The 20,716-nt window shown below is 37.5% G+C and overlaps 1 protein-coding gene across 1 annotated transcript; it reads right to left on the bottom strand.

The window, feature by feature from the left end:
• Positions 1-12,993: 12,993 nt before the first annotated feature.
• On the bottom strand, positions 12,994-15,435 carry LOC115923245 (neurotrypsin-like). The gene is made up of 2 exons (XM_030983657.1): positions 15,189-15,435; positions 12,994-13,337 (listed from the first exon to the last, which is right to left on the bottom strand). Exons 1-2 carry the CDS (start codon positions 15,379-15,381, stop codon positions 12,994-12,996), a joined length of 537 nt encoding a protein of 178 aa, XP_030839517.1. The 5' UTR covers positions 15,382-15,435.
• Between the last annotated feature and the right edge of the window lie 5,281 nt (positions 15,436-20,716).

Below are 20,716 nucleotides of genomic sequence, written 5' to 3'. Positions count from 1 at the left end.
CAGATGTTCATATATCAAATAGTATTTTTCTGATATATTCAAAGTTAATCTATTCTATTGAACGACGCAAGAGGAATCCATAAATAACTTAAAACTTAGAGAGCATCTTTTTGATGTGCATATAAATTTATATGTGCCGAGAAGTTTTTTTGTAAATTAATTTGTATTATAGGTCAAAGTGAATATCATGCATCAATGTCATTTGATTTTACCGAAACTGTAATACCCTTGGAATGATTATATGCTGATAATCTGCAATCTTGTTTTATTTTTTATTTTGTTATCACAACTCGTAAAACCAAGCAGTTCATACAAAAACAGAAATGATTTCATTCTGACTTACCAGTACCCTACACGGTTATCATAACTTGCACCAGCAGTCGAAAACTTTTTTTTTAAAGCATGCACGGCTCTTTATCTTGCCATGAATATATATGAAGAGTAGTTTATAGAAAAGAGAAAAACATGTAGCCGTGGAAGAATGCTTTCTTTATATCTTTCTATTTATTATTCTTGTTACAACATTTTGAAGTCTAGAGTACCTAACAAATGTAATGAACTTTATCTGAAAAAGAGGAAATTTATAATGTGCAGATCCAGGTCATGTTTCAATATTTCCATCTTCTTATTACTAAAAATGAGGACCAGTCGGAATTCATTGGTATATTGAAAATAGCTCTTGACTCTCGTATGAGAAGTTATTGCATGGTGCTTACACCCTCAGACGTATGGAAATCTTGGTATATATCCTCCGAGGAACTTGGAGAGAAACTTGGAGAGACACTTGATATAGAATTTTGAATGGGTCACTGAACCTGTCATAAACTGACAGATCACTATTGATGATCCTCCATTTAAAACGAATATACTGAGCTCTTATGCACCGTAAATGCCTAAATCTAGAAAGCTTTGATTTAAGAATATATCACGTACAAGCATAAGCGTTAATCCTTTTCCGGTTAATTAACATAATCTTGAGTACTAATCATATATATATATATATATATATATATATATATATATTTATGCTTACATTTAATTAGTCTCTGAGTAGATTGTGCATATTAAAATCAGACTTTTCAAGAAATACATATGTCAGAGTATATAAAATATGAATATACCCATACAGTCAACAACTAAAGCATTCGTACCTCCATTCAAAATGTTTATACTGAGCTCTTATGCACTCTAAATGCCTAAATCTAGAATGCTTATTTCTAAGAATATAGAACGCACAAACAAAACCGTTAATCCTTTTCGGTTATTTAAATTAATCTTGAGTACTAATCATGTATATAATTATGCTTACCTTCAATAAGTCTCTGAGTAAATGATGCATATTATAATAAGGCTTTTCAAGAAATACATATGTCAGAGTACTATATACTATATGAATATACCAATACAGTCAACAACTAAATCACTCGTATGTGAAAGATTGATTCTTCCCGGTGTATGTTTCTTGAGAATGTGACATGCTAAAGCTTACATCTGAAGGCATTCGACAAAGACTGTCATTCAATCAGTCCACCTTTCATTCTTCAGTTTAGAAAAAAGGGGGAGGGGACCCGTCAAATTTGCAAGGGGTTTGAATAAGTAGTCCACTGTATGACAGAAGTTTAAACAGCAATATGAACTTTGATTGAAGCTACGCAACCGTTATGCTCTCATTTCCTTCCACATTGTACATATATATATATGTAAAGCGAGTTCGTAATTAGGATTTGCGCATGGGCAGATAAAGGTCATTCGTACCCAAATTGTAAAACCATTGAGACGAATACTCGGATCGTGCTAATGAAAGTTATGTTATCAGTATTTATTTATGCACCAACAGTACATTTATCTGATACACAGGTGGAAGTATTCTTCTCAAGAGGCAAACAAAAGGTATTCATAAAGCACCCCCATCATTTTGGCAGGTGATTATTCTAAAATGCACAGTGTCTAAGATCTGTGGATATTTTGGGGTCATGCGGTCCAGAGCTATTTACGAACTCGCTTATTATATAGCCTATAGATCGATAGATACGTATGTATCTGTCAAACTCAATGCATTAGCTTTTAGATGTAATGTTAAATACCAGTGAAATATTATGTCATTACATTGCATCATGATTACACATAACAAACATCTTTATGATTACTTTGAAACAAAACAGGGTAACAGTATAAAGTAAATAGAAGGAACACAAAGTATGCTCTAACTATGACGGTTATGCTATGTGATTGATTGTGTACATCTAACACAGGTTCCATCTTTTCTCACTATTTCAAAAAGCATTTGTACATGTAGAGCTGCTGTATATACAAGTTTCATCATAGAGTATACTACCTATATTTCTTTTCGTTATCGTTCACAATCTTTACGACAAGACGTATCTACAGTAAAATGGGAAACTAAGTCTAAAGTACTACCTTTTTAAAATAATCTTTCACAATCTTTAACGAAAGGACGTTTCTAGAGAAAATCCTGAATATATGTCCTATTAAACGCGTTCATACCGAGCTCTTATGCAACCTTTAATACATCAATCTAGATATATATATTTTTGTTATATATTAGAGAACGCATAAGCAAACGTGGTAGTAAAAAAAAAAAAAAAAGCCCACCATCATTTAGGAATATACCACGCACAAGCAGAAGCGTTAATCCTTTTCGGTTGATCCCAATTATCTTGAGTACTAATCATAATATATACAATTATGCTTACATTCAATTAGTCTCTGAGTAGATTGTGCATATTAAAATCAGACTTTGCAAGAAATACATATGTCAGAGTATATAAAATATGAATATACCCATACAGTCAACAACTAAATCATCGTTCCTCCATTCAAAATGTTTATACTGAGCTCTTATGCACTCTAAATGCCTAAATCTAGAATGCTTATTTCTAAGAATATAGAACGCACAAACAAAACCGTTAATCCTTTTCGGTTATTTAAATTAATCTTGAGTACTAATCATGTATATAATTATGCTTACCTTCAATAAGTCTCTGAGTAAATGATGCATATTATAATAAGGCTTTTCAAGAAATACATATGTCAGAGTACTATATACTATATGAATATACCAATACAGTCAACAACTAAATCATTCGTATGTGAAAGATTGATTCTTCCCGGTGTATGTTTCTTGAGAATGTGACATGCTAAAGCTTACATCTGAAGGCATTCGACAAAGACTGTCATTCAATCAGTCCACCTTTCATTCTTCAGTTTAGAAAAAAGGGGGAGGGGACCCGTCAAATTTGCAAGGGGTTTGAATAAGTAGTCAACTGTATGACAGAAGTTTAAACAGCAATGTGAACTTTGATTGAAGCTACGCAACCGTTATGCTCTCATTTCCTTCCACATTGTACATATATATATATATATGTAATAAGCGAGTTCGTAATTAGGATTTGCGTATGGGCAGATAAAGGTCATTCGTACCCAAATTGTAAAACCATTGAGACGAATACTCGGATCGTGCTAATGAAAGTTATGTTATCAGTATTTATTTATTCACCAACAGTACATTTATCTGATACACAGGTGGAAGTATTCTTCTCAAGAGGAAAACAAAAGGTATTCATAAAGCACCCCATCACTCTGGCAGGTGATTATTCTAAAATGCACAGTGTCTAAGATCTGTGGATATTTTGGAGTCATGCGGTTCAGAGCTATTTACGAACTCGCTTATCATATAGCCTATAGATCGATAGATATGTGTGTATCGGTCAAACTCAATGCATTAGCTTTTAGATGAAATGTTAAATACCAGTGAAATATTATGACATTACATTGCATCATGATTACACATAACAAACATCGTTATGATTACTTTTAAATGGTAATTTTGATGGTAAGAGTATGAGGTAAATAGAAGGAACACAAAGTATGCCTTACCTATGACGGTTATGTTATGTCATTGATTGTGTACATCTAACCAAGGTTCCATCTTTTCTCACCATTTCAAAAAGCATTTGTACATGTATATATAGCTGCTGTATATTAGTTTCATTATAGAGTATACTACCTATATTTCATTCTTCGTTTATCGTTCACAATCTTTAACGACAGGACGCATCTACAGTAAAATGGGAAACTAAGTCTAAAGTATCGCATTTTTTAGATTATCTTTCACAATCTTTAACGAAAGGACGTTTCTAGAGAAAATCCTGAATATATGTCCTATTAAACGCGTTTATACTGAACTCTTATGCAAAACCTTTAAAACATAAATCTAGATATACATTTTATTATACATTAGAGAACGCATAGGCAAACGCTGTAGTAAAAAAAAAGGCACACCATCATTTAGGTTAAAAATAAAATAATCTAGCGTAATAATCACACATATGCTCCATATTTAATTATTCTTTAAGAAAATTGCAGAAATGCAGAATTTCGTACAAAATAAATTTAAAAAAAAAGTAAATATTTAACTGAAGTTAAATCTTGCAGGTTCAAATAATTAAACATAAAAGTGAATTACAAAGCAAATGAAAAATAAAAAGAACGATTAACATGGTCAAATAATTACGTTGTTCTTCAAAATGTATATATATTTTCAGAACAGAGAAAGATAACTAAAAGAGAGAGAAAAGGGAGGTAAAACATAAAAGGCAGACGGGTAGAGAGGTAGGAAGAGTGATAAGAGTAGAGAAATGGAAAGGGGAGAGGTAAAGGGAGAAAAGAAGAGCAATAGTAGTACTACTATTAAACAAAATCTTCTTCTTCTTCTTAGATCTTAATATCTTCATAAACAACTCCATCGTGAGCATGTCGTGGCGTTTCGTATGTTTCATCCTGATCACGTGAAGATCCCTCTGGTAGCTTGGGAGGGACAACGTTAAGTTCCAAGCAACCTTCCTCACCAGATTGTGGTCCTTTGTAACAGTTTTGTTTCACTGTCCCTTGCTGCTGACTACTAGCCTCATTTGCCGATCTCCTGTAGTTGTAGAGAATCCAATTAAACATTACAGTAAAATAGACCTTATTTCCTCAAGGCAATTAACAGGGACAAAAAGATGAGAGTCAAAGAGAGTTAGCATTTTCTCTAGTTACCTTTATATTTATGCTAACATATAAAGTTAATGACATTGAAATTGTGTGAGAAACTGTCTGGAAGCTATTGAAATAAGGCCTACAAAAAAAATGCTGTATTGCCCTTTGCGACCTACCCAAAGAAAACTGAAAAAATATCAGCACAAAGAGGGAGACAAAATATAAAAAGAAGAGTTTAACAAACAAAAATTCCGACCGACCGACCAATGTTTTGGCACCTAAAGGGCAATACAACATCCTTTGTTTTAGGCCCAAGGTCGATTATGTAGTAGACGGAAATCGGTGTATAATAACGGTTTTGAATTCACCATTTAGAAGTAAATTGTCTTGGTCAATCTTTTTGAAACTAAGTCAGCTGTTTACTGCACCCAGACATGCATAGGCCTATATTGAATTGCACACACAAGTCCAGGGCCCGTATTCATTAAACTTCTTAATCATGGCAATTCTTTACTTTCTCGTATGTTTTTTGCTCAGAGAAAGTCTTAGCAAAAAAGGGTATTCTATAAAAGCATTGGGGGGCTAAGAGGTAGTTGATATTCTCAGATTTTATCTAATTAAGAGAAAGTGCGTAAATAGCTTGTCGTCGTATTCTTATACAAATGAGATACCTCAGATACGTAAGAATTCTACCCTAAATGTAAGGATACTTCTGAGGCTGTTTGAATAAGGGACTATCTCGGGAGTGGAACGCAGTGTCGCTTCGGGTTTCGATTAAATGGAATGAAAATATAAAACGGACGAAATGCAGCTCAGGTTATCAGTTTACTTGCATGTTATGCATACAGCGCTATGCTAGCTAAGCTATAGGCGTAGCCTGCATATAGCTGCAGGACTATACTTATAAATCATGAACTAAATGTCGCAAGAAATTATCTCTTGGTCCTTGGAATGAAAATGTTGAGACAGGCAATGATGTATTATCGGCAAAATATTTGGTGAGACAACATTTGTGTATATTATGAGTCTGAAAAAGGTTATATTTAGTTATTTGATTCAGTTTGGGCTAGCAGGAGATGATGTAAACGGTAGCCGTAATACAAGCACTGGTCGGCCGGCGCAAGGTCTAACTTCATGGACTGTAACCGCAGTATAAGATAGCCATGTAGGGTTCTTCGAAGTTGTTTGATAGAAAAGTATTAGTAGCCTAGTAAGAGTGGATGTTGGATCTAGATCATTGAGTTTTGACTAATAAATCTTTGACGTGTATGGAATACGGGCCGAGACTTTTATGCCATTTCTCGTATTGTTTGGAAAATAAGAGTTATTGAAGGGCAATCCCATCAGGGGTGACATACATCCTGTGATATTCTTCCAAACTGACATCAAAAGAACGGCCAAATCTTACAAATTATTGTTAACAATTTCCAGAGCTCAACCTTCGCTTTTATTCTATAAATAAAAAGCTAAATGAAATCTCAATGTAATGTGCTTTGCTTAGAGACATACCTGTACTTCCGCATCATTACTGTCATGACGATACAACCAAAAATGATACCAATAACTGCAACGGAGAGGAGTCCAATCAAACCTGTGTAAGAAATGATATTGGCAGTTTTTAATAAAATAAGCAGCCGTAAAAATAAAATCAAATAGCAAATCAATGTGTACTGTGTACCGTATAAAGGAAGGTTCGTGACTAAGATAAGGAACGTTTGAAAACCGTACGAAACCCTAATTATGATAGACCGTATCAATGTGATCATTCACCGTTTCTGTCACTGACCGGTAACAATAATATACCGGACAAGATGGAAGAAACTATTATGAAATCACCTCATCGTTATCATATTGCTCCGGTTGTCCCATTTTCGCCAGCACAAACGTAGCTAGTTCGCCGTCTATAGAACGTATATAGCAGACGGCAATCGGCGGATCAGACGACACTTGATAGTGACTTTGTATGTGAGATTGCTTTGCTAAATATAAAATACAAGAACCTTTTCCATATCTTTAAACTATCATTGATATCTGATAATTAAACAGTTAGTAAAATAAACCTACCAAACTACATAATACAATGAAATACTAGACTAAAAGTAGGGGAGTTTGATGTAGTGCACAGTTGCACCCCTCTGTTAATAATCGAATAGTCCATGGTGTGTCATGAATATTCATGTTTTTGCTTACTTCCGCAAAATGTTTGCCTATACTAAATGGAAAAGTTACGGTGGGGGGGGGGGGGGGGGGGGAGGCTGAAGTGGACAACATGAACCAAGCAGACCTGAGCTATGATAATTCATGCTTTTTATCCTTCGTGTGCTTGACCTATAATCTTACAATCGTGTGGTTAATTGCGTCCAAAGTTCGACTTGTTACACATGCGTTTTATATGCAATGGCGAGCTTGCGACCTATTTTGATCAAATTACGGTGGGTGAACTTTCAAAAGTCAATGGGACATGAGGGTTCCAATGAAAGAGCTAGTGATAACGTACTTCGGGGCGGATGTGCTTTTCGTTTAAACAACAAATGAATTTTTAACGATTTTCTTTTGTAAAACTCCATAGGCTAACATGTTTATAGGTTGCTGGACTCTGACGATAGGGGGCGTTGTCGAATAAGACTAAACGGAGCTATATGCATGTTCCGATTATGCAATACGTGATCATCATGCACCACACTCATCACTAGGTAACGCGCAAGTCTATTGGAGATTGCCTTGGGGTGATCTATCGGGAGTATTTGCGATCGTGTGGCTGATTTATACAATATGACTCTGTCTAAGCGACAATGGAAATATATAACACTTAAGCCTAGAAGAATTAAATAGAAAATGATCAAATCTATAAGGTAAACATTTTGAAGGCTAATAGTAACTTGCAACTTAACTTACCAAATGTGGCAGGCTGGGATAGACCCATTTCACTGCCATTCGGTATCATGGTTGTAGAGGATTCCTGTTCCACTTCTGTAAATTCAATGAATGAATATAAATTAGGCCTATCACATTTATATCACTAATTAATCACTATACAACTCTCTCCTATATCATTATCAAATGAATGGTGAAACGCGGTTACGTGGGCTTCGTTTGCCGCCGCGGCCGTGGGGTCTACAATATCTACGTCCAATAGCAATTATAGGGCTGCCGCAGCATTCCCACAGTCACATTGTTCACAAACGGTTGCATTTACAAATGTTAGGGTAGTCTACAATATGGCCTATTTAATTTTGATCTCCACCACACCAACTTGTTACTTGCTGCCACCTAGTGGCGTACGCATGATTTTTTAAAGGGGGGAGGGTTTAAAATCGGGCCCAAAATTTCGCAACGACTCAGCCAGCCGCTAAAAAAGCGGGGGGGGGGGGGGGGGAAGGGGGGGTTAAGCGTACACTTTTTTTTTTTTTGGAGTCCCAAAAAATCGCAACGACTCAGCCAGCCGCTGAATAAGCGGGGGGGGGGGGGGGAGGGTTCCAAAAAAACATACATACCCAATAAACAGAACACCAAAATGTAACCTCTTTTGGGAGTGTATTTTAAGTGATTTTAAAGTATAGTGCCCTTTGAACTAGATTTAAACGTTATCGACACGTGCCTTCATTTAAACAAAAAAGGTACTCCTGTTCACGTTTTTATCTAACCTAAAAACCACCAGTTTATCACGCGACTGGAGTAACGTGATTCCACTTACCTCTGTAAATCAAGTGTTTATTACCAAATTACCACTTGACCAAGCAACGATTTTTTTGTCAGTTAACCGATGGTGGCGATAAATACGTAATTATTTGGTCTTGTAAGCACCTTTATTGATTGGTTTCACATGTTATCCAAGGTTGATGGTAATAATCACGTTACTTACACCGGCTAATCGTCTTATTGTTCTGTCCGTGAATCTCTGGTTATATTCAACTAGTAATTCTGAGGTGTCTTACACACCTCTTTAAAAGGTTTCAAAGTTACCATAAATTTATTGGTTATGATCACGTGGCTCAAGCTGATTACTAATCTAAGCTGTGAAAACGTGATATGTAGGTGTGAAAATTAGTAATTATTAAGTGTTTTAAAACACCTTTTTAAATGGTAGTCAAAGTTGCCATAAGTTCCGCGGTGATGATCTCGTGACTCAAACGGATTATTGATCTAAGCTGGTCATACGTGACTTTTAGGTGTGAAAAATTAGTCATTATTAGGTGTCTTAAAACACCTATTTAAATGGTTTCAAAGTTACCATAACTTTCTTGGTGATGATCACGTAGTTAAAACTGATTACTTATCTAAGCTGTGAATCCGTGATATTTAGGTGTGAAAAATTAGTCATTATTAGGTGTCTTAAAACACGTATTTAAATGGTAGTCAAAGTTGCCAGCAGTTCCGCGGTGATGATCTCGTGACTCAAACGGATTATTAATCTAAGCTGGGCATACGTGACTTTTAGGTGTGAAAAATTAGTCATGATTAGGTGTCTCAAAACACCTATTTAAATCGTAGTCAAAGTTGCCAGCAGTTCCGCGGTGATGATCGCGTGACTCAAACGGATTATTAATATAAGCTGGGTATTCCGTGTTTTTCATGTGTGAAAATGAGTTATTCTTGGGTGTCTTGATGGTTTCACAGTTACCATTTAAGTTCCGTGGTGATAATCCCGTGACTTTTGGCATATTTCTATTTTCACCAGTTGATAACTGACTGTTGGCATATTTTCATTGCACCAGTTGATAACTGGAGTGTGCATATTTCCAGTTGTACCAGTTGATGACTGAGCGTTGGCATATTTCGAGTTGACCCAGCTGACACCAATTCATTTGCATATTGAATATGGGGTGCGTGCAGATCTATGTTTTTTAAACAATTTATCTGAATTTACAGCATATTTGTTAATTACTGATGATTTAGTTATATGCAATTCATTTCGAAAATACTACAAATATAAATTACCAGTTATTAGGACATTTCGCTACTTCGTATAAATAGTTAAACATGAATAAGGGAAACATTAACTGTGAACTAAAATAATTTCAATAAAGTACAAGTATACGAATTTTTTTCGATTAATTCAATTATGTAAGTCTACTTATTACCAATGCCCTTACATTGGAAATACAGACGTACCAGTATTGAAGTATTGTTGCTGTTCAACTGGTTGGAAGTTTTACCAAATGGTTCTAATGGCTCAGCTAGATCAGTTGAATTATAACTGGCCTGGATCAACTGGATCATTTAGTCCATTTCAATTTCCAGGGTTACCAGTTGGCATTAAATGGTTCATCAACTGGACCAGTTGCAACTAGCTTTCTCTTCTGGGATGTTTGCATCCACCCCCCCCCCCCCCACCCAACCCCCTCTAATCCCAAACTGCTTCCGGCGCGCCTGGACGTAATTATGGAAGATCCAAGACACGATGTTCAGAAACGGGATGAGAACGTCATTATTTTAGTTCATTTATTGTGTAACATTCGCGTAATTATTGGGTTGAACGCGGGTTACAGTAACATACTTCCTCTTCGACGTAAATTTCACGTGAATGAAGAACATGATTCATCTCAAGTCAGCCTCGTAATATTCACGTGAATTTCACGCAGATATTTTGACTAAAACTATCACTAACGCTTCACGTGTTTCTGTGACGCGATAATTTCGTGTATGAAGATGTAATTTCACAACCAAACAAACACGGGAGTATTAGGTTTACAAACCATGGTCTCCAAGGTAGGGATAATCACGTTATTATAATGGTGATATTGCAGTGACAATTGCGTGATTTAGTGTACGTTTGTTTCAAGTTACCTAATGCAATAAACGTATTAACACATTTACGTAAATGTCCGGTGTTTGAAGAACGTAACTCTCCTCAAGTCGATACCTTGATATTGACGTGATTTTCACGTGATTTTGTTTATTGGGATAAAACATATACATACAAAAAACTCAAAGGGGGTTTAACCACCCCCTCCCCCCCCCCCCTCCTCCCCCTGCATACGCGCCTGCTGCCACCCAAAGATGGCGTGATCATTACATTAGGAGGCCCGGTGAAAAAATGCTAAGTGCTTAGGCCGGGCTGGGCTGGTGGCGTCTTATTTTTTCTTACCCTAGCGCTATAGCGAGCCCAGATTTAGCTCGCGAAGGAAACATGCGCATGCGCACTCCCAAAGGAAACCAGCGCATGCGCACATGGAATCCGGTAGGGCTGTTAATAGGGTGATAGTAATTATAAAAATCAATTTTTTTTTTTTTATCAGGACAGCGTATTATTAATAGAACCTTGGAGTTGTCTTGAAGATTTTTTTTTCCCTTTATAAATAGTAAATAAAGCAGAAAATAATCATATTTTTTTGTTTGTGTGACCTCTTTGCAAGCTTTCGTAGCTTGGAACCTGGGAATAACAAAAATGTATAACTCCGCGCTATAATCCCACGGCGACCCCTACGGCCTGTGAAAAATAGAGATACTCCCTAGGGTGACCCTGTGGCCATAGCAGATCCTCTGCGGCCGTCGCAGGTGTCTTTCGATTTCGGGAGCCTACGGCCGCCGTGTCCTAACCGTAGAGCAAATGTGACTAGACTAACTTTGTTTTCATTAAAAAAGCGTGCAATAGTTTCCATTACAACAGCCTATCGATTGATGAACAGGTGAACCGAACTTGAATTAAATTGAAGGTAAAAATCTGTGGTGGCTTTTTTACGGCCATTTTCGCGAATTTCGCATCTAACATTGCATTTAAAGCGCGTAAAAACGTTTGCAAAATTATTTCCCCAGTTTAATGTGCATGTAGAGTCAATGGAGTGGGGATGAGATAACCAAACCAAAAGACGAAGTAGTTCAGTGGCGCCTTAGTGTCCTAGAGTACACTAGGGCCCTGAATTAAAGGGAATCAAAACCTTCATATTAAATTACTTATATTTTACCTTACTTGCAATGCACAAGTTTTGTAGGTTTGCATTGCGAAACAGGTAGAAATATGCACAAATTTACGGAAGTATATTATAAGTATTCCTTACAAGGACTTTTTTGTGGACTGAAAGAAGGGTCATAACGTTTTGAACAACATGCTCCCTTTCTTTCAAAACTCTTGCTGAAGATCCGAATATGTTTTTTGGAAGATACTATGTCCCTTTTTCAACCAACATTAAATTCTTTAGAACTTTGCAGGAATTATGAATATGTCATGTATGTCCTATCTGTGAAATTCAAACATTAGCAGTGTCCTTAGTATGCAAGGAGAACCGTTCACCTTTTAGACTTCACTGTCAAACACTATTGAGTGTCTGACTGACATCTGTTTTTCTTTGGTAATAACATACATAAAATATTGAAAATTGAAAGGGTACATGAGTATTTGTCTACATCAATAAACCACTATTTGTAATTGCCAAACTAAACTGATTGAATCTTTGTGCAGCACAAAACATACGATCATTCGGTTAAAGGATCTAAAAATCAGACTATTACCTAGGTGATCGCAACTTCTTGTGGCGTGCGCATGTAATCCAGCTAACAGTGGAAGTTACAAACTGATTCAGCCGAGGAGGCAGGTTCGAAACTGAGTCACGTCTTTCGGATGGTGACGTTGGAAGGTCGGTCTCCAGACGTAAAAAATCATATCTGATTGATACACGTCTGTAAAAACCCAATACACACACACACACACGCAATCGCTTAAGGCGATTCGACAACTCATGGTCGCTATTTCCCCACTAAAAGCCATTTCCAAGCCTATTCGTTTTGAGAGAAGTTCTAAATTAGTATTGTCTTTCAAATGTCATTGGAATTTAACCTTTTTGTTTGCCCTGCAAATTGGACATAGTACATTTAAGGACTATGTACACGGTAATTTCATACGTGGAACTTTTATAAGCCTTCTATTCTAAATGCAATGCAGAATTGTAAATCTATTGTATCTCTATATATTCTATAAACTAAACTGATTTAACTCCCTCGAAAATTAAACAATAATTTATTGTTATTAAAATATTGATGCTGTTGTTTGTTGTTTTGCTACGTGTTTAAACAACAATTACCATTTTCGATGCATAAGACACCAACATCCTCCGAGTGGTCGCAGTCATGGGTTTCGTAGTCACTTCTTCGACAATGGCCTATGTTTGGTTCTGTACCCTCGCATTCCACTTCATCCAGAACAATAGGTCCAGATCCTAGTCCAAAGGCAGCGCAACAGGAGAAGTTCTCCGCCCGTTCGTAGCCGAGCATTCTGCAAACCACGTTGGCATCATTTTGGCCCCAGTTGTCATCACACACTGTCCCCCAAGTACCAAGGTATAGAATCTCAACACGGCCTTCGTTTTCAGATCTTCCGCCGACCAAACGCACCCGGAGATCATCTGAAATCAAATGACAACAGTAGGGACGTTTAGATTTGCACGACAAGATCGTGGACCTCTACGTGTGACATCCTCTTCAGGCAATGTGACGTCTTAAAGGCACTGGCAGTGACCGGCAGATTGCCTTAAAAGGATGTCACACGTAGAGGTCCACGTTCTCGTCGTGTAAATCTAAAAGTCCCTAGTATCACGTTGCCGACGGAAGGTAGACTGGCGACGCTATTACTGCTATTAATATGGTCAATATTTCTTTAAAGAAGAAACCCAAGGAGACATTTTTAGGGGTAGATTCTTAACTCCTTACTTGCCAGATATTCTTACTAAAAGAACAGTTTCAACGTATTTTTCTCTACTTATTTTCTTATTTCCTTGATAATGATTTTTTAAACAAATATTATCTAACAGAAGCTTAGGGTTCTATAATGGGTATGGTAAGGGATCAGTAAATGTGATATTCACAATTTAAAGGTAAAAGGTCTTATTGCTTTTGTTTCTCATTGTTTGCATGTCAAATAAAGTATTCAAATGCGAGCCAAATTGCGTCCCAGGAGGGTCGATGGTAGATGAGAGGCAAATGAGGGATTTTAGGCATAGGGATTGCCAGTGTTGGTTGGTATACATTCTATTTGGAGGCTCCATGCTTCACTCAAACGCAAGTGGGAAAAGAATCAACTATTCGTACAACAGCTTAATAAACAAAATTCCAAATTTAAGTTCTTTGAAGATTATTCAATATTATGAAGATGAGAGAAATATTTATTCTATAGCTGGTATGTAAAACATTTATTTTTTACTAAGTAACAGTCACTGTGTGAACAACAAGGAAAGAAATGTTAAAGTATTCTATTTCGTTTAAGCCTCGGTCACAAATGCCATTACGAACTGCTACGAACGCCGTACAAACGATTTTCAGACAATGGAAATTCGGGAAAACAATGGAAAATTTGGGAAAACCGAGTACCGCCGGCAAATGCTCACAAAGCAGCGGATATCGCACAGTGAATATAGTGCCCTCATCGTTCAGTGCGTGGTATAAATGGGGAAAATCTTGAGCCTGCTGTTCGTAAATATTTAAAAAGTAATGGTTTATATATTTGTTTGATATATTTGCAATGTGGAACGTTTCTTTACATGACCCATTCGTCATAGATTTTGAAGATAACTGACCCACAGTATTATTTTCCCCCAAAATCTATGTTGACCGTAGGTTGAATTTGAAAGATTTTTCCCATGCATTTTGAACACAATGCCTCCACGCATTGATTTTTACTGAGAGTTACAAGCTGCTTTCAAAGTTGTGTCTGAATGTGCTTGGTCGAACGAGCACTCAGGACAGAGACTAGGATCCATCACTTGGAACCTTTGTGAGTCACAAAAGCTCCTAGTGACGGAGTGCTTAAATTGACTGGGACTTGCGCTGCACCGAAGCACATGCTTAAAACTCGACTTCCAATTATATTGAAGATCGTAAAGCTTTCTTGGCATAATATTAATGCTTGGATTTACGCATCGATCCCGCCATTTAGAGGTCATGGGATAGTGTGGACACCGGTCACCGGTGAATTAAACGCCATGGTAAAGGGCCGTTGTTGTACGTAGGGGAATGGGTCCTTTCATGCTTTTCTTCTTCTTTGTTTCTGTCTTTTGTATTTTGCTGCCTTTCCCTACTCGACTGTCCCCCGCTCCGCTCTCGAGCATCTTTACCCTTTGTTAGCCATTCTACATGTAAGATTGGCACGTGATCCCTTGTCCTCTTTTAGCTACGCCACTAATAACAAGTGGGGTGTCATGTGACATACCATGAGACATCCTCGCGAAATTCTTGACTTTTCAATATGGTTGAATTCTTACCCATTTTTAAGCATGAAACTCCGAGATCGGATGTATGTCTACACCCAGTGTAACCAAGATTATACCTTGGATCACACTCAAGAAGATTCGATTCTTTTCCAGAGCATCTCGGCCAACGTAGTATCACTTCCCCTGTCCCACGTCCGTATGCTGCGTAGGTTGAATATGCTATAGCCCCGACGAATCCTAACATTCTGCAGACCACTTCCGAGTCCAATGGGGTCCAGTTGGAATGACAGACGGTACCCCATGACCCGAAGTAGAATAATTCAACACGACCTTTGGCTCTCATCCGGACCGTCTGCGAGGCGAACCTTGAGTTCAGCTACAAGTAGAAATTACAAAATGAATTTCAACTTGTGAAACAATATTATTATTATTAAAAAATAGAAAAATTAAATCAAACCAAGCCATGTTACAGATATGGCTTGAAACAATAGTTTGCCAAATTTTTCTTGTCTTCAAAATGGCAGATCGCACGCCCTACTAATATGGATCGGGTCTGTAGAATATATAGCAAAGTCTTCCACGCAGTCAGTCGGCGACGTGTAGGTCAGCATGAGTGTCTTCTTTCATTCGAGTTGTATGCATAAACTGTGTAGTCTTTGCATATGGGCCAGACCACCTTTTTCTTTATTTCTGGCATTTTTGTTATAATAGCCTAGCTGCACTACATAAAATCTGTATCAAACCAACAAGATTTTACAAACTGGGAGTTTATTGTATAATTGGTGCAGTTGCCTTCTTTTGACAAGTGTTTTATCTTGGTTTTCTACAAGTAACTAACTGTTAACTGTTAACTAATTTGTTGATGTTTACGAAATTATCTGGGCTTTATAAAAGCATTGATTTTTCGTCGAATAATCCCCATTTGCGGCTGGCTATGTACGAAAACGGCCACTGAGAGAACATAAAGCGAGCCATAATATTTGGATAATGATATCAAGTAATAATAACCATATCCGGACACCTACCCCCTGGACATCCACCCCCTGATAACCACCCCAGTCAACGTCCCCCTAGGACAACTACCCCCTAGGGCAACCACCTTATAGGACGAGTACCCCATCCCCCACCCTCCCCCAGGACAACTACACCCGTTGTTGTTGGCGCTCAGTCAGATTTGACTATTTACGCCTAGTCTAGTCATTGAGCGAGCTTATCAATCCTGCGGATCTAGGCCACTCAGATACACAGTGTACTTCTAAGCATGACGTCACTTGAGTTTCCATGTTTTGGCCGATGTCGTTCTGTCAGGAACGAGCAAAGAAACTTTTAAAACATTTTTTTTTTAAATCAAAACAAAAACAAATATAACAGAAGCATGCACTGGACATATCGACGGATAGACAGTGACTTTACATAATACGTTTATAGTACACAAAAGCAAAAACAAAAACAACACACAAAAATGGAGGGGAGATAGAAAGATGGGGGGGGGGGGTAAAGGATATCGTATTTCTTTGTTTGTCGAACATATCTTAATATAGTTCGTTGATTCTTTGAAGAGAGAACATTTTCCAGGCTTAGTGGTATAATTCTAAAACACCCGAGACAACTACCCCCTTATATAGTTCTACCGGGGGTAGTTGTCCTAGAGAGTGGTTGCTCTAGGGGATACTTGTCTTAGGGGGTAGTTGACAGGGGTGGTTATCCGGCGGTGGATGTCCAGGGGGTAGGTGTCCTAGAACCAATAATAACACGTGAAATAAAACCTTCTGAGAGGAACATGATAAACTTCGTGCTTTGAAGTACAATAACATGATTCATTAGTATATTTGTTTCAGGATAGGCCGCCTTTAATACAGGGAATATATTGAAATGCACTTCTTTGCTTTAATTTTTTTTTTTGAGTGATAGTATTACATTTTCGGAAATTGCAACTTTACCTTCTCCGCTGCATATAACACCAACGTCTTCAGAATGATCGCAGTTATGGATCTCGTAGCCGCCATGTGTGCATTGTGCGATGTGCGTTTCTGACCCGTAACATCCTACGTTGTCGAGGATGATATCACCTGTGGCTTCTCCGAAGCGCACCATTGCAGAAGAGACTCCAGTATAACCCAGCATTCGACAAACAACGGTAGCATCTTTGATATCCCAGGAGTCATTACAGATTGTACCCCATGATCCTTGGTAGTTCACCTCGACTCGCCCTTCATTGGCTGAAGCTCCGTCAACAAGACGCACGGGAACTGATACAAATGAAATAATGTTGTATATGTGGTCTGAATGTATGCCAGATTGAAAAGAAATTGGTTTAGAAATACACCAAATTAAAAAGAGAGATAAAATCTTGGCAGACTAGTACTTCTAAAGAAAGCAGAAACATTAGAAAAACAAAGAGGAGAATATTCTAATGAAATCGGACAAACAAGAAAATTATATTTAGGTTCAAGTTCTGATCACGTATAGGCACTTCATATTAGTTGAATCGGTAATGTCACTGTGACGTAGTTTGGGACAACTTTCTATTAGTTTCCTCACACAAAAGGAAGACATTTAACGGAAGGGGTCATGTTCATGATGTTAACGAACATTTTGAAAGTGTACATGTATATACCTGCTCTTTTCGAAAATTAGGGTAATCGTCTACTCGATAATTCCAAAATAAGGTGCGTATTCAGAAACCATACTGTACCTGTTCTCACACAAAAAGTGGTCATATTTAGTGTATAATGTAGAAATATGCATCATATGTATCGACGATGTTCACCTTCGCTAACGAGTATTACACCTGCGTTTGACGTATTTGTTTTTGTTTCGTTTTTGTGTCCGGCATGTTTATTCGACTCCGTAATCTTCGAAGATTCAGTTATTCATGTATTAAGTTTAATGTATTATTGTGCGAAGCTACACCTAGCAAGCATTGCTTCCAAGTAAATTCGTTTTCCATATCTGTAACTAAATAATTTTGCATTACAAGCCTTTAAAAAAAATGTCAAAAATATTTCAATGCTAATTTTTCTGTTATATCATAACGTTTATTATTGTGATTATCTTGTCATTAAATACATTATGTGGAAAATAAAATAGCTTCGGTCTGCATAGAGTGACTACTACTACTACTACTGTCGGTATCCATCCCCGCTAGGTCATTACCCCGTCCCAGGCTATCACGCTATCAAGCGAGACATTAATCATCATTGATTTGCCACACTCGATCCATGTGAAGTAAATGGGTATCTATCATGAATGAATTCCTTTAAATTATTTCAATATTATTATTATTGTTATTCTTACGTTTAATGCACGATACTCCCACGTCTTCACTGTGTCCACAGTTTTGCATTCCAAATGGATTCTGCATACAATGTCCAATCGTCACTTCCTCTCCCGTACACTGGAGATTATTCAGAAGAATGTCACCAGTTCCTTGGCCGAATGCCGCACAGCACTCGAAGGACTCCGCGAAGGTATAACCTAGCATTCTACAAACTACATGCGCATCAGTTAGACCAAAGCCATCGTCACATACGGTACACCATGATCCTTGATAGTAGACCCGGACCCGACCTTCTCTGCTGCTGCTCCCAGCTTGCAAATTGACGTAATCTTTTTAGGACAAAAGAAAAAGAAAAAGCAATTCGAATAGGGATAGGGGAGCGCTGTAAAGCAATAAATGGGCTACCATTAACTATTTTTGTGAGATAATGCAAAACTTAGTATCAAATTTCAAACAGCATACAATTTAAATGATAAATCGTCTTTGTTGGATCAAAATCGAGATAGTCTAGTTCTGGACCCTATATTGATTTTTGTTATTCGCCGACTATAAACGACTAAGGATCGCGCCATCACTCGGCTTAACGTTTATAGTCGGCGAATAACAAAAATCAATATAGAGTCCAAACTAGACTAGTTCAGAGACGGCTGAAAGATCCATAAATATAACCATTTCTAATGTTTTGGGTCCCCTACAAGTTTTTGATAGTTTTGCAGCCAATGCCAATGATGGCATATTGTTGGCTTTTTCGTGTTGGTTGTAGTATGCACAACTAGCCGGCCCGTGTGTTGTTATTATTAATTAATTAATTAACGGTCACCGTATTTTTTTAAAGTGGAGCTAAATTGGTATGATCGGATCAATCTAAATTTCACACATCTTGGAGTGTAAAATTACCTTCATAGCAATTTAAAGATCATAAATGGGCACTAGAAATGTCATAAATAAAAATAATAGCAATAACATTGCACTTTGAAGGCATTTGCGGTCTTAACCAAGAACTCAACTGTCCCTTTAACCAAAGATTTGTTACTGGTTACGCGCATACCTCCGGTGTCTTAGCCTTTCCGTTTTTAACACGTGTCCACGAAACCATGATTGTTTTTAAATTGCACAGTTATCCGACTTAGCGATATTTAGAGCTATTCCTTATGCATTTAGTGAGAGATTTCACATGCCTTACTGTTGCTACAGCCTACAAGGCTAATTCCATAGTACTGAACACAGCTCCAGAAGGATGTGCCTACATGTACTCTCTCGTTCCTTGTCTCCCTTCTTTCCTGTCCCTTTCACTTCTTGTTATGTTATGTCAATCCGGTTTATTTGTGCGTTTCCTAATTATTGATATACTATTTTTGCAACTATAATTTTAATGCAATCCACAATCACAGCTTTTCAACAGTCCCCTCCATGACCAACTTGTTTAATGTGCTTGTTGTACACTGCGGACCAATTAAAATGATATTATCATTGTTTTACTATTAACAATGCAACCCTATGTATTTTAGTTTAGTTTGTTGGAAATAAACGAGATGATCTGAAATATGTATTTGCTAGAGCTATAGAGCGCCTTAATAGCAGCCGTGCTAAAGCCAGAGTAATAATGTGAAGCGCCTTGAGTGTCAAGTCTTGACAGATATGAGCGCTATACAAGAACCCAATTTTATTATTATAATTGTGGGATGAGAAGAAGCCTGATATGTGCTCTAGACAATTTTTGAAACCTATTTTTGACCCTTTCTGCTTTTAAAGGGGCATGTTCCCCTGTATTCCAGAGGGCGTTCAAAATACGTACGCGCTGGCGGACAGTGCTATAGCTGCCTATTGACACCAACTGAATACGGCTCTTACGCAGATGGCATGTTCCGATAACTACACTGGCGGGAACGTGCCCCTTTAATTACATTTTGCATTGTCTACACATCGACTGCGGGTAAAACTATTGCCCAAGGTGATCTCAAAAATATACCGTGACTCAAGTTGCAGATGGCAGTCTTATATACTACATCCCGCGTGTCAATGCTAAATATATATATATATATGTTAACAGCATATGCCTACCAAAATGTATTTGCATATGAATCTGTGGCACTGTGCCCGTACCCATTGCTAACTTCACGAGGAACCATTGTGTCCTTGTCTTGCTTAATACGCGCATGTAGAGCTTTGCCCAGTAAATATTAAAGACGCCTCGGGTTCATAGCAGGATGTAACGTCCCCTTGAGCCTACATAAACAACTATGCCTCTCATAGCAGTCAATATATCTATATTATATACCTTACTTTAAGAATCTTTCCT

Source organism: Strongylocentrotus purpuratus, unplaced genomic scaffold (assembly GCF_000002235.5).
Source record: "Strongylocentrotus purpuratus isolate Spur 01 unplaced genomic scaffold, Spur_5.0 spur5_scaffold_13, whole genome shotgun sequence".
NCBI lineage: Eukaryota > Metazoa > Echinodermata > Echinoidea > Camarodonta > Strongylocentrotidae > Strongylocentrotus > Strongylocentrotus purpuratus.
This window is presented reverse-complemented; position numbering and strand designations above follow the sequence as displayed.